This window comes from Mobula birostris, chromosome 5 (genome assembly GCF_030028105.1).
Source record: "Mobula birostris isolate sMobBir1 chromosome 5, sMobBir1.hap1, whole genome shotgun sequence".
Lineage (NCBI taxonomy): Eukaryota > Metazoa > Chordata > Chondrichthyes > Myliobatiformes > Myliobatidae > Mobula > Mobula birostris.
The window spans coordinates 54,232,076-54,247,646 of NC_092374.1; the positions used below are offsets into that span (position 1 = coordinate 54,232,076).

The 15,571-nt window shown below is 34.3% G+C and overlaps 1 protein-coding gene across 9 annotated transcripts in view; it reads right to left on the bottom strand.

Annotated features, from left to right (window-relative positions):
• The window catches only part of LOC140197688 (multiple PDZ domain protein), a 224,302-nt gene that overhangs the window by 105,122 nt on the left and 103,609 nt on the right, over positions 1-15,571 (bottom strand). For 6 of the 9 annotated variants that reach the window (XM_072258019.1, XM_072258016.1, XM_072258015.1 and 3 more), the window contains 6 exons: positions 12,827-12,931; positions 10,490-10,576; positions 8,940-9,117; positions 7,857-7,967; positions 4,908-5,012; positions 1,147-1,218 (listed from right to left, as the gene is read on the bottom strand). In XM_072258019.1, coding sequence (XP_072114120.1) covers positions 1,147-1,218; positions 4,908-5,012; positions 7,857-7,967; positions 8,940-9,117; positions 10,490-10,576; positions 12,827-12,931 — 658 coding nt within the window. The remainder of the gene's footprint in view (positions 1-1,146; positions 1,219-4,907; positions 5,013-7,856; positions 7,968-8,939; positions 9,118-10,489; positions 10,577-12,826; positions 12,932-15,571) is intronic. The other 3 variants (XM_072258017.1, XM_072258020.1, XM_072258021.1) reach the window with 3 other exon arrangements.

Sequence of the window (15,571 nt, forward strand, 5' to 3'; positions counted from 1 at the left end):
GGTGTTCCTATCAATGAGATGAGATTGATGGTCTGGGTTGTAGAGGTGCCATGCCCTACCTTATAAAATAAAGACACTCAAGTCAGGTTACTGACAGAGCATGCTCTTCTCTAGAAAGATCTGTTGGCAGTGGGAGATACCATTGTTAAGCCAAATCCAAATTTAAGGTAATACGATTTGTAGTTAATTCATTTATACATCTTTGCTGAATTATGAAGAGGATTAGTTTAGTATTTTTAGTTCACTAGGTTTCTAAAACTGCAAACTTTTTGCACTCTGGCAAAGACCAAAACTTTGCCTTGGTAGTCTCTGTCCTGACGCATGAAGATCCATTTCCCTAATTTCCGGTAATAAGTCTCTTCTGTCCCTTTCCCCTTTTTAATTCCCTTGTCCCATTACCCCCATCTCCCTATCTTTTTATCCTCCCCTACTCTCTCCATCTGCAATCACCAACACATTCTTCCCAATGGTTTCTTCCATACCTCCTTCCCTTTACTCCATGGTTCATTGTTCTCTCCTGTCAGTGTACATCTTCTTCAGCCTTTGTCACTTCCAACTATCAACTCCGAGCTTCTTACATCATTCCCAGTCTCCACTCCACTACCTGCCCTATCACCTCCTCCTCACCTGTGACTCACCAGTTCTTGCTCTATATCTTCCCCCACCTTTGTATAATGGCTATTTTACCTCTTTCTTTCCAGTCATGATGAAGGGTTTTGACCTGAAACATCAACTGCCCACTTTCCTCTACAGATGCTTCCTAACCCACTAAGTTCCCCTAGCTGTTTTGTATGTTACTAAAAGTCAAAACTAACCAGGTGGCATATTTGTGACCGCCTTTGCAAACTGTGGGTTAACCATCACTCTACAATATTGCCAATCCAGTGGATGAGAGAAGAGTAAATTCTCTATTCTTTGATGATATAATTCTCAGTAAAACTGAAAATAATTATAGCTAACTTTTCAAAATTTAAATAGGAATCTGAAAGTACGTAATGTAGCAATTGTGTAAATATTGACGTTTTCCGCCCAAAGCAACAGCATTTCAACTTTATTTCAACTTTCCACATTAACTTTAACAAAAACATTCACACATAATTTATAGCACAGAATAGCTATCTAAAAACCCAGTGGTATAAGACAAACCTTAAATGGATTGATTGCAAATGAGTTAGTTGGGAAAGGGCGTGGAAAAGTCCTAGCTTGATATGCAGAAACCTAAGGTAATAAAACAAACAGATGTTTGGTGAGAGGACAAAATTCCTCATCGTCAGATGGTTACTTGTGAATTATCATTAAATTATCAAGGAAGATCTAAAACAGAATAATAATCACTGATAACGTAGTTCATTGAAACAATTTTAATTTATCCAGCAAGACATTACTCTGTTAATAGGAATTAAGACCACATCAAGATGATCTACTAACCTTGAACTTATTTTCAGAATATAGATCATAATACAGAGAACTTGACAGAAAGCCTTCTCAACATTTTAAGTCATACAGCTCTATTAAAATACATAATGCTACTGGAAGAGGAATATTAATAATAAATCTGTCAAACTAGAACTATGTGAAACTGTAGTATTTAAGTTACACTTTCAATCAGATCGAACTATTGAGAGTATCGAGAGCAGTTTTGGGCCCCTTATTTAAGAAAGGATGTGTTGACATTGCAGAAGACAAGAGGTGGTTCATGAGAACGATCGAGGGAATGAAAGGGTTAATATACAAGTGGCATTTGATGGCTCTGTATCTATATTTGCTGCAGTTTAGAAGAATGGGGGTGGATCTCATTGAAGCCTATTGAATGTTGAAAAGCCTACACAGAGTGGATCTGAAAAGGACGTTTCCTATGGTGGAGGAGTCTCAAACCAGAGAGCACAGCCTCAGAAAAGAAGGACATTCATTTAGAACGAGATGAGAAGAAATTTCCTTAGCCAGAGGGAGGTGAATCTGTGGAATTTGTTGCCAAGTACTGCTAGGGAGGCCAGGTCATTGGGTGTATTTTAAAGGTTGATAGGTTCTTGATTAGTCAGGGCATGAAAGGTTACAGGGAAAAGGCAGGAGAATGGGATTGAGAAGGAAGTGGATCAGCCATGATGAAATGGCACAGCATACTACATGGGCCAAATGGCCAAATTCTGCTCCTATGTCTTAGGGTCTTGTGGTCTAAAATAAGGTAGAAAATTTGCAGTGGATGCCAGGGACCATAATTTCAATCTTCTCAACAATTATTCACCCTGAACTATACTGGACAATACAGAAAAAGAGCAGGATCTTGAAATACTGGGGAAAACAATCGTTTTGTATTTCAGATTGCTTTCATTCTGACACATTGGACAGCTTTCTATCTTTGATTTCGTAATGTGGGAATAATTTTAATGAATAGTTAAAATCATGGATGCCAAACCAACTTAATATTAACAAAAAACTGTTCAATGATTCAAAGAATATACCCAATGAGTAGATAAACCACTTGGACCTGAAGCTTCATAATTGGATCCTGCTTCAATATTGAGTAAATGGATTTTAGTTACAACCGGAGAGTAACTCAAGTTTGTTTGGGTAAGGTAAAAGTCAGTCAGGAATCCAGATAGAAGATGATTTGTTATTATCAGCGAACAGCAGGAAGTTCTTTGGGCTCACTTACAGGTAATCATCATGTGGGTCAGATATTAAAGAATCATTAAAGAGATTAAAGAAAGCATTTATACATTTGGGAACGTAAATCACTGAGTCAATGACTACAATGAAGGTGAGGAGTAATTATCAAGGGCCCTGGGAGAAAATATGACCACTGGGTTTAAAGTTTTCATCATTTACACCAACATCCTGAAGGTAGCAACACAGTTGTATAACCACATTAAGGACATTAAAATATGTGAAAGGGAAGGTATAAATGACAAAGACTGGCAAAGTCAGGGCAAAAGCAATACAACAGATTTCAATTTTGGAAAAACAGTTGAAAAAAAGAGAAAAAAATCAGAATATTTTCTAACCAAAGAGTAAGCAATTTGGACAATGGAATATTGGCCCTCATTCTAAATTCTAAACTCTAAATTCTAAAGGGGTTTGGAGTTCAAATTTATTGTATTTGGTTGTACAGGCTGTCGTCTGATCCCATATAGATTCTACTTGCAGTTTTGCTATCAAATTTCAGAAAAAAATACTAGCCTCACAGAATTCAGTGTGATTTACCAAATTGTTTTTACAGTTTAAGTAATGGGATCAACCTCATTGAGCTTCCTTTGGATTCCATAAATATGGAAAACTGATAGCTGATCTAATTATCTGTTTAAAATGCTTCAAAAATTTAGGTAGATAAAGAGAAACAATCTCTTCATGAAAAACATTTTTTTATATATAGGAGTAAGACCAGGAATTTTATTTTTATCATAAAGCAATGGAATTCTGGAGTTCCTTCCCTAAATGATTATTAATGCTGGGTAATAGAAATAACAATTGAAATATGTACACTTTTATTTAGATTCTATTTGACCAAATATGGAAAAATGGCACTGATGTTCATGCTAGCTGTGAGCTAATCTGATAGCAGTATATTCAAGGGGTTGACTGGTTTACCAACATTCCTCCTCAAGGAAATGATGAGCTTCAATTTTATTACTTCACATAATTCAATATTCATAAATAAATCTATAATATTGATGATGGGAGTAAGAGAGGAACACAGTTATGGGTAAATTAAATCTGAGGTCTGTCTAGTTAAATTTGTACAATTGTGATAGTTGTCTACACACTAATTGAGTTGTTAACTAATACAAACAATCTCTTTCAATTAGTTTATGTCAGATCCAAACACTGGCAGGGACAATTTGATGGAGAGCTTTGGAATTGCAGGCCCAAATGAACTTTTCTTCCCAAGCTCACTGCATTTAACATACAAATCATCTTAAATTATTCATCCACTATTGTTTTCCAATATATAAATGTATACATTTTGAATTGCATGAATCAATAGTATCAGCTTCCACCACTTTCCTATATCATTGACAGCCTATACATGAATGAGAATTATTTACCTGTTTTCAAATATCAGTTCTATTGTCTCAATTTTCTATTCTGGATAAGGTGAAACATAATCCTAAAAACTCCCCGTATGTAAATATTCTAAATCAATTTTTATAGGAAAAAGAAAAATTATGTCTTTTGATCTCTACACAAAACATTACCTCAATGAGTGTAGAGAACAAAAGGCAAAGTTTTCCTTTCTAGTATAAAAATACGTCTAGATCAGATTAAGGTTCAAGATCCTTGCACCAACCACCTGGATCAACTACCACAGGAAAAAAATCCATAATTTGCAATTTAATTTTGTACGACTTTAGTTTACTGTATGCTATATTTTCATTTATTTCCAAGAGCCTTTAATGTAATGATTTTCTTTTAAATATTTTCTTGTGTGCATGATTATCAATGTATAACTAATAGAGTTTCCATCAGCATCCCTTCCCACCTCATCACCACCCCCTTACTCGCACAGGTAATATTTCTTAACAAGTTTATAGATGTACACTCATTTCCCCTCAGAGCTCAGTTAAGACAGCCCAGTTTGGTTTGACAAAGCAGCATTATTGTTAGCAGAGATGGGATACTTCCAACATAACATCCTGCAATGCTCCTGAACAAAAGCTCCCAGAAACTGAATGGACTGGACTTTAACCCAATGTAAAAACTAACTTTTCATCAGAACAAGCTTGATTATTTTCCCAATGTTAATTTTGAAAGAATATATATGGAACCAGGATAAATTACTGATTTTAAAAGTGTTATAATAGTAACACACAGCAATTAATTAAAAATTTGAAGAGTAATTACATAATAGCAAACACAAGCAATCAAAAAGTTTCTTAGATAGAAAAAAGAACACGCAAGCATCATCCAACCTGTCTAACGCGGGTCTGAAAAGAGTCAGCAAATGTGTTAGTACTGCCACTCTTGTTGCTTGATTCAGGCAAAGGGTTAGACTGCAGGAAAGACAAAGGCTGTTTCTGAAACCAAGATAAAAGTCAAGTCATAATCTACAACGAAGCACACACAAAGCATGAAAATCCCAAATACTCAAGATCCAAACCAGCATTAACCAACAGGGATAAGAATGAGTTCATCAATCACACTCCACATACTAAAATTAGAGGACAAGGGATTCTTTTAATGTTGCCTTGGCCCACATTACTTTCAGAAAGTACTTCCCATTGAATGTACATAACCACTATAAATATGAACCACATCATTAAATAAACAAATCTGATCTCTCTCTTAATCCAAACCTGGAATCAGTATCTCGAGCTGAATTTAATTTCACAGAAATAGATTTACTTAATGTCAAGAATGTTTTAGAAATCATGCTGCTCTCACATAGACGTACAGAAAAATTTACATAAACTGAGTTTTCATTTAGATGACATTTCCCCGAGTTGTATCAAGATTTTCTAACTCTGTAAAAAAATTGCTATGCTTGATTCACCGTCTAATAAAGACACTTTTGAATTTCAGCAAGTGCTAGTCTTTAACTCCAAACTTAGTATAACATTTTTTTAAACTTTACAAGCTTATTACATTCTAACAACAAAATTTGAATGATTATCTACCCAAATGTAGATTACTCCATTCAATTTCTAAGAGATTACAAAGCAATGTAACATAGAAAACAAATTATATTTATAAAGTTGAACAGTGTTTACATTGTACCTAAATACAGACGTTTTTTTAAAATTCTAAAACTGATAATCTTATTAAAACAGGTTTTAATCAGATTTGGACATTCAAATATTATTGTATGCTTTTGATATTCATAAAGGTTCTTCATGCAAAAGACAAAAGTTCACCTGTATCTACTCCAGGTCACCACCAGTCCTGAGAGCAGTTTATTGTCCTTACACCTAAATATTTTTAAAGTCTTGTTATGTAAGTTACTGACTAAATTGATGCATTTGACTAAAAGAATTTCAATAATTGTACAGGTATCAAGACTTAGTACAAAATAATTCAGACCTAATTTCATCAACATAGCTACTGCTCATTAAAATGACAAGTCCTACAGCATGATGTTTCTCAATGATAATCTGAATGCCATAACACAGGCATTTCTAAAGAAAGCACCTTTCCAAAGCAAAGAAAAAGCCTTCAACATGAATGTGGAAACAATGAGCCAGCTGCTCATATTATATTTTTGATCTAAAACTTATCTTCAAAAATTTCACTGGGAATATTAAACAGTTCTGAGAAATTCAGCATTTATTTTTAATTAATATTTGTTTCCCTTTTAATGTGGGGAAAATTAAACACAAATTAACCAGGTAAAACTGCCTTAAATAATGGAGTTTATGATTTTCAACCAACTTTGCTACTATCCCTAGAATCATGTTATTAACCTGGAAGAATGAAGAGGCGTGGATTGAAACAAATAATAACCAACAATTATTGGGAATTTATATGAAGAAAAATGGTGTAGTTGAGCAGAACAAAAAAGGATGAAGCAGTTTAACACAAATATTAATAGAAAGTTGCCTAATATATTATTCACAATTCTGGCATAATGGCTCTGACATCTAGAGGTATGAATTTTCACAAATGTGCTTATATACATTATGTAATTTATGATATTCCAGATAAAATATTTTAAGCATAATATAATTGATAGTATTCAAAACTAAAATAAACTTTGGTTAAAGGGAATAACATTTAATTCACTACTGTAAATTGTTGTATTGGCTAATGAATCAATTCATGCAACCCAAATAAGTTTAATAAACAAAAAATTTATCAAAGTATATTAGCAATGAAACTGCAGAATATGCTTATACGGTATAATCAAAGCCTTTTGTTTATATGTCATTTTAAAGATTTTCTGTGCACCTCAGATTATTAAATTTTAGTATTAACACCATTTGAAGCTTCTCAGGGCAGTCCTCAACAATATGAAGCAAGGTTGCTGCAATTATAAAATTTACTTTGTAAGACTTTCTATAATCGGCTCTAATACTCGTATTGGAAAATAGTTACAATTAAATGGTAAACTAATAAAATTTTAATGCAGAATCTACTTCAAATAAATTATATATTTATTAATTTTATTATTTATTAAAACAAATAATGATTTACAGCCAGGATTAGGGAAGTGCCTATATTTCAAGAATCAATCTGCCCACAGATTTGATCTATCATCTGCTAACTATTCTTTAAAACTGTAGTTTCCATTTACCATTTAAATGTTTGCCAGAATGATTTCATAGCACAAAACTTCTCCATTTTAGGGTTAGTAAGTATGTCAATTCATGTACAGTTTACTTACAAAGCCCCTACACTCCACAATTGTTTCAGCATTGCAGATTGACACTACTGCTGTTACGTCTTCCAATTTAATATAGCTCCTTGTTACTACATCCTATCCAGCAAACTCTGCCAATTTTTATTTCAGAGGGAACAGTAAGTCAGAAACTAAATTAAAATGGGTCTGAACCAGAAAGCAACTACATCGGTTATTGTTATTCTGCTTCAACTGTTTAAGAAAATGCTATTTTATATTTCGCAGGCAAAAAAATATTAGGCACAAATCTTAAAAAGGCTGTTTTGAATGGGGGAAAAGTTAGGAGAGCAGCAATAATAAAAACAGAAAATTAGAAATAAAAGCAAATCCCTTCTGGGTTTTTGGCTCACTATAATCCTGTTTGCTTAACACAGAATATTCAGCAGAGATATAATATGCAGGACTAAAACCTACAGGCAAAACAGATTGAGCAAATAAACCTGCTAAGTTAGATTCTAGTTTTGATGATTAAAATTTAGTGCGAAGTACTTTTTCCTATCTCCTCCATGCTTTTCAATTTACATACCCGAGGTCTGGTTATTAAACTCTGCACCAAAAACACCACAGGATTGCCTGCTTTCCGAATAGCTTCAACTGCCTGTTCATGACTTGCATCACGCAAGTCAACTGCATCTACCTGCAAAAATGTGTGACAATGAATTTAAAAATAAATTCTGCACTACAACTTATAGAGCATCATAGATCCCCCCTAAAAAAAACATTATAGATCCTCATGCTTTCAATTTAGGCTTAATTTCTCTCACGCACCCTCCCCCCAGCAAGTTCTCTTTTCAAAACAACTTACACATGTTTAACTACAACTCTACATGGTCAGTATCTCAAAGCGCATGGGAGTATTGTTTTACATAGAGACTCTGACAAGTTAGGCAACCATGGAAAAGAGAGAGGAAGTTACTGCTGAGCTTGAATTTACTCGCTTAGGATGGTACTGGATATCAGATAGCAGTTAGAAACAATACAATTAGAGCTAATACAATGTGCCGTAACATTCTTTTACATCAGTTTTTGTCAAAGTAAAACTACATATACAAAAAAGCAACCTAATGAGAAATTATGTGTATTAACAAACATCTAAAGGAGACAAATCCTGCAAATTACTGAGTTCAAGCTTAATGCGTACAATTCCATTCAGGAAATTACCAAATAAATAGTTTCAGTGATGGGTCTGGAGAATTCTGAATCTGCCCTCATTAATCTGGAGAAATTTACTCATTTTACATTAATCAAAATAAACAGCAATATGAAGTTCAGTTTATTGCATTCACAACGTCTCAGCACTTTTTGGCATGCACCTTACAGTAAAGTCATATTTCAGTTACTAATTTCTTTTCCAATCCAGAACAATCATAGATTTTAATTTTTCTTTGAGAAGAATTTTCTGATTTTGGAATTAATGCTCTTTATTATTTCCATTGACATTTATCTTTGAAAAATATTTTCTAAAACCTTAGAATCATATATTAAAGTCTTAATTCTCAGCCAGTGCTCCTGACTTAAATTTCAACAATATAGCAATATATTTTGAAGCAGAAAATTGACTGAATGTTATGGAGGGTTATATTTTAATTCAGGGATATGAAATGCATACCTCAACAATTCTGTCTCCAGTTTTTAATGTTCCATTTCTTCCTGCTGGGCTGTCCTCCAGAATATGTTTAATGAATATTCCTCTCATGACCTCACCATTACTCAGTCGACTACCCATTCCTCTTCCTCCAACAATGCTAATTCCTAAGGATTTCCCAGGTTCACGCCATAGCTCCACACTAGAGTTCAGAAATAAAAAAGAATTTCCCTGAGCTTACTCAAATCAGGTAAAACTAAACAAATTAATAACTAGAGAGAATTTATACAGTCACTGGAACTTCGATACAGTAAGAAAATATTGCAGACACTGGAAAGCTAAATCAAATTTAAATGTAGCCAACTGAATTGTCATCAAAGCTCATTAGTCAAACGTGTAATATTTGGAAAGTGAAGGCCTTTTCTACTGCTGTTGGAGATGAATTGGGAGAAGTTAAAAGTTGATGGCATGAGAATAGATGAAACAGATATATTTATAATGCTGGTAACACTCACAGTAGGAATGTCAATTGGTCCAGATAGAAGGGATATTAGATTTCTGACAGTCTGTGGAGACCCTGTTCAAATCTCCTTAGATAGAATTATGATGCCATGGAATTAGAAACCCTGTACCCTTGAATTAATTGGAGGTGCAAGATCAGTAAACCATGCGCCAGTCAGCTTATTATTGAAAAGAACTTTTTGAAGACACTAACTGAAGGTAAAATTAAGTTGTCACTTTAAAAAACATGCTTAATAGATAACAGCAATCATGACCATTTTGATCACTTCGCACTAAAACAGACTTTTTTGTTCTTAGTGTGTTCCTTCTGCAAAAATTGTTTATACTTAATTCATATTTATCTTGTGAATGCTACTTATTGAACACAATTGCCTGTGATGCTACGGCAAGTAAGATTTTCATTGCACCTGTGCATACATGTACTTGTCCATATGACAATAAACTTGACTTGGAATATTTTACTCAAATCATACTTGATTAACTCCATTGAGACATTTAATGAAGATGATTGATATATGCATGAATGTTCCTGATGTGCTTGATAAAGTATGAACTTCTATAGCTCAGAAGAAAGCTATTTGTCTCTTGACACTGAGAACAAATTTACAGAGTAGTTCTCCAAGACAGGATTAATTTTGTCCTTGGTAATGATCACTAGTTGACTCCTACAACTGATAGCCTAAAGTTATGAGCTTTATTCCTCAACCCTTTTTTTGTTTTTACAAATGAGGCAAACATCTATAACACTCCACCCTCCTGTCTCCCACACCAAAAAAAGATTGAAAAATGCTTTTTGCAGCTTCTTCAGTAAGTAAACTCAATGATTTCAGAAGCATTTGAGTTGATGTACATATTGGAGATTCTGCCTCCTAACATTGTTTATACCCACTGGAGCCCTCATTTCCACTGCTGGTGAGAGCACAAGTGGGTGACATAACTTTTTCCCTTGGCTGCATCTGTCCCTGTGTAAGTTAGCTAACAGCGAATAGACACTCTTAATTCCTAATGTCAATACTCTTTCACAATTCTGGATGAACAACAAATTTACATACCGACGAGCTTGTTTCCAGTTATTATATGATGAATTCTGTAACTCACTTTCTTCTCCTTCACCTTCTTCTCTTTCAGGCAGATCAGCACTAAAACAGAAACAATGAATTTTTATTAAACATTTTGGAAGCAATGACAAAATACCTGTCAAATGAGTTCACTTCCTTTTTCCCCCAATACAATTACAGCAGACAAAATGCTTAAAAAGCATTTGCATAGGTACTTGCATTAGAAAGACGTACAGGAGTAGGGGCCTAGTAAGATTAGGACAGAAAGGAACAAGGTCAGCATGGATGAGGTGGAAAAAAAAAGGACCATTTCCTCTGCTGTACACTTACATGCTGTGCTTTGCACAGAAAATGGAGACTGTTCAGTTAAAAATTTCAGAAGAAATATTATAACAAGTATAATAGTAGACCTTAATTGTCAACCAGTGTGATTTCAAATATCCAGTCTTGCCCCCACTCCATGCAGGATGATGTCAGATCACCCCATGATTAACGCATCTGCATGTTGTACAAGCATTAATTTTGAGTGTCAGATAATACAAATTGAAGCTTTAGACTGAAGTGGCACACTGGTGTAACACAAAACAAAAGCAAGAATATGAAGCTTAAAGACATCATTATGTAGGAGCTGTTTCAGTGACTGTAGCAAAACTATTAAGAAGATATAACAAAAAATGCTATCTCAAAATATGCATAATTATAAAGATTACATTAAACTTGTTAGATTAAAGTTGAAATTCTGAACTATTCTTGTAATGATTTAGAAAGTGAAACTATCTTCCCCATTTCTCTTCAGGTTTCATGTATTTTGCACCAGTTTATGGAGTATTCCATCTGAAGTATGCCGAAGCTTACAGTTCTGCTAAATTTCACAGTTTTCAGAAGGGTAAACAAGATGGCAAGGAAACATTTTCAATATGAACATACCCCAAGATATACAATTCAGGATGCGTTTGCTGCTAGTCACAAGTTAATTGGTTAACTGTGTGAAATACCCATCAGCAAAGCTGAAATGTTCTAACTGTACAAAAAGCAGCAATAATGATTATGATCCTGAGCTGACAATAGTTTTCGTTCTGTCCAAATGAATTATTTCCATATTTATCAATATGGATTTATTTAGAAACAGAAATAATTCTAGAAATAACTTACTACATATAGAACATATATAGAATAGTACAGCACAGTACAGGCCCTTCGGCCCACAATGTTGTGCCAACCCTCAAACCCTGCCTCCCATATAAGCCCCCACCTTAAATTCCTCCATATACCTGTCTAGAGTGTCTCTTAAACTTCACTAGTATATCTGCCTCCACCACTGACTCAGGCAGTGCATTCCACGCACCAACCACTCTCTGAGTAAAAAACCTTCCTCTAATATCCCCCTTGAACTTCCCACCCCTTACCTTAAAGCCATGTCCTCTTGTATTGAGCAGTGGTGCTCTGCGGAAGAGACGCTGGCTATCCACTCTATCTATTCCTCTTATTATCTTGTACACCTCTATCATGTCTCCTCTCATCCTCCTTCTCTCCAAGGAGTAACACCCTAGCTCCCTTAGTCTCTGAATGAATGGATATTTATAAATATTTTTAAACTCAAAGTGTCCAATTTATATATGTCAAGAATATAGAACCTTAATTGTACTGACAGAAGTACTATATTCATCTGGAAGATTTTCGAATGACAGATCTGTAGCAAACAAAATACTAAGACTGCAGTTGTCACCTCAGTTAGCTGGGAAAGATTCAAAAGACAACCGGCTGTTATTTATGAGGATTGCCAGTACAAGGACAATAGGAAAAATTTCTAAGATGTGTTGCACCTTTGCTACAGAGAGTCATTAAAGGGTATGAGTTGTGTTTACAAACTTAAGCATTTAAAATTCAACCTCCAGCCCACAACGTCCTAAATATCAACAGCATCAGGTGCTAAGGATTCCTAGGATACCATTATTGATGGCTACAAATGTAGGAATGGCTATAAGATGCAGTACTTCTGCATTTCTTTGACAAAATAAAATACCTGTCAGCTTACAGACAGATAGATTATACAAATTGGCAAAGAAAGGAACAAGAATATCAAATAACTATGAGATAAAACAATTCAATAATCAATTATTAAATTAAATCCATTAAATTAATAATTAACATTTGTTATGGTAAGCATACCACATAAATTTCTGGGTTGCAAACTACAATTACTCAAGATGTCTTATACTGTAAAACAAGAATTAAAATGTGTAGACTGATAATAGAGTATGGCTAAAAATAGAAATTTACTTTTAAGTTTAACTTTTTTTGTCTAAACACTGACAATGAATTAGGTATTACCTGACAGGTGGAAGTGATAAATCATCAACCTCAGTAACTTCTTCAAGTTGTTGATTCATCATTGTCTTGTATTTGACCAGATCTTCCGCAGACACATATGTGACACTGTAAGAAATGAGATCAAGAAAAAGTTAAACTAAATTATTAAAAAATTATATGAGGACAGAGAACTAAGGGTTCTTTAAATAGTAATTTTCCAATTCTATTTAGAAAATAAAACTATTTCAGATGTTCTGCTGACAGTGGGATAAGACAGTACATTTATTGGGTTGAAATAAATTAAAGACATTTTGAAATTACAAATAAAAAAATGTAACTTAGCTATTATTTAGTTTGTGAGTGAAGACTTAACAGCAACACCGTGTCAATTTGTTGGCTTGGGAAGACAGTAAAAACAAATACGATACCATATTTTAAGTAGATTAATTTTATTACAAAAACAAATTGGCAAACTCTCATAGTCATTAACCTTCCCATGTTTTTGTCTTGTACCCATATAGAATTTGCTCAAATTACAAGGGTAAACCATTTAACAAAGTCAGATTTTAAAAAAAAATCTGAAATCCTTTTCATGACCTTTGATGCAAAGTATGTCAAAAAGAATTTTTTAAAAAGTAACAATAGCCATAGTAGCCAGACACTGTCCTTTTATAGATACAAAAGATCAAAACATTAGTGAGTTAACCCCAGTATTGTGGATAACACCGTAGTAGACACCTCTCTGGAAGTCCATGACAGAGGTTGTGTAAATTTGCCTGCACTGAGGCAGTAACAATACTGAGCCTTCCACACACAACTGCCAGCATCACCCCACAATATCCAATTCAGTGAAACTTTTGACCTGGTATCTGGTACATTCCCCTCCCCCAACCCCATCCACTCAGGTACATTTTCTGCAACTTTTTCAGCTTAAAGTAGCAGAATTGACTTATGAAATGTATTTTATTCACTGTTTTCAAAGTAGTCCGAGTACATATGTAGAAAAAAAACACCGTATCTTCACGATTGTAACCAAGTTAGTAACTATAAAAACATGGTTAGTTTTAAAAGAAAACAAAATTTGAAATTTATCCAGATACACTTCAATCATTATAACCATTCAGGATAAAGCTACTTTTTGTAGATGATATAAATTCACAAATCTGGAGATAGCTATGTAAATACAATATTTTAAAAGATTTCACAGCTCAATAAAATGCTTGCCTTGTATTGAAAAGGAAAGATAAGTGCACTGAACTTCTGATTAGATTTAGTAAACTCCAGCAGTTGCAACTATTTCTGCATTAACTCTGGCACTTCTAGTCATAAACCACCCTTTGCCTGAGAAATCAGGTTGCATGGTTTCAAGGAGCCACTACTGTTGGTTATTCCCAGAACCAACATGCTAGATCAACAATAGTGTTACTTAAAGGAAACTTCATGGATCATATTTTTTTAAAAAAAATCTACATGCACTCCTCTCAACTATTCATGAATCTTCAACCTACAATGACATAGACTCACAATGGTCTTCAGTTCCAGACTCACACGCTTTCTCAAAGATCCCAAAAGACGGATCCACACCCAAGGTCCAATAAAATTTCTAATCTCTGCTGTCCTCTCTTCAAATCAATTACCCAGTTCTGGATCTAGACACAGAACTTACGCAGTCTGAAGAATGATCTGCACCAATTAAATTAAATCTCTAAACTAAACTAACTTGCACCCGGTGATCAGTAATCCTTCATGCCATGACTGCTACTGAAATTTGCTGAAAGATTCATGAGTGAAACAGTCATGGGCATACCTTTCAAGCAGACAGATATACGTACATCGAAATTATTGTTTTAACATCTGTTAAGCTGTTGCAGAAATGCAATTGACAATTCAAGGACCAGCTTGATAGTACAGATCCTACCATTAAAAAACACTTGATCACACAGTGAGAAAGGACCTTCAGAAAAACCTTGAATGATTATTTTTATAACCAGCTCCTTCTCCACCTTTTTATTCCATCTTTCAAGCCTTGCCCTCCAAAATATTATATTTTGTTTGTAACTGGGTAATTATTGTTCATTTGATAATGATTAAACCCACATATTATCCTTCTGATATTTAGAGTTAGCAACAATTACAAATGCAAACCAAAGTCTAAACATAATTTGAAATGTGAAAATTTCCACTTGTCTTTTGAAAAATAGCATTAGCTTTATCTTGATTTCCTATAAAAACCATTAGATCAATCTTCCAATTCACCTCCTCATATCTCTTTCCAATGTGGTTTAGTACACAGACAAACAACAGACAGATGGCGCAGACTCTTACTCCTGCAGTCCAACACTAAACAGTATTGAATCCTGAACAAAGTACCAACTTGAATTAGGAATAACAAAGATAGAGAAACTTGTATAGATTGACTGTGCACTTAGGGAAAGATCAATGGCAAGGGTGGATGGAGGGGTGTGTCATTGAAATTTGGCTTGAGTATGACACTTGGGCACGAGTGCCATTATGGAAAAGAAGAGAGAAAATTTGAAAATAACAGTGGTTCTATGAACTCTAAGGGAAGGGTTGGATGGGTTGAAGAGACAACTTGTAACAGGCAACACCAATACAATAATAGCCCATAATGTTGGAAGTCAATTTCCATAATGTTTCAGCAGCTCCATTATTGGATGTGTACACTTTAGATGTTGCTGGATTTATTGCAGTTTATATTCATCAGGCTAGCATGCATTTCTGTGCCTTTCATTTTTGATAAGTTTA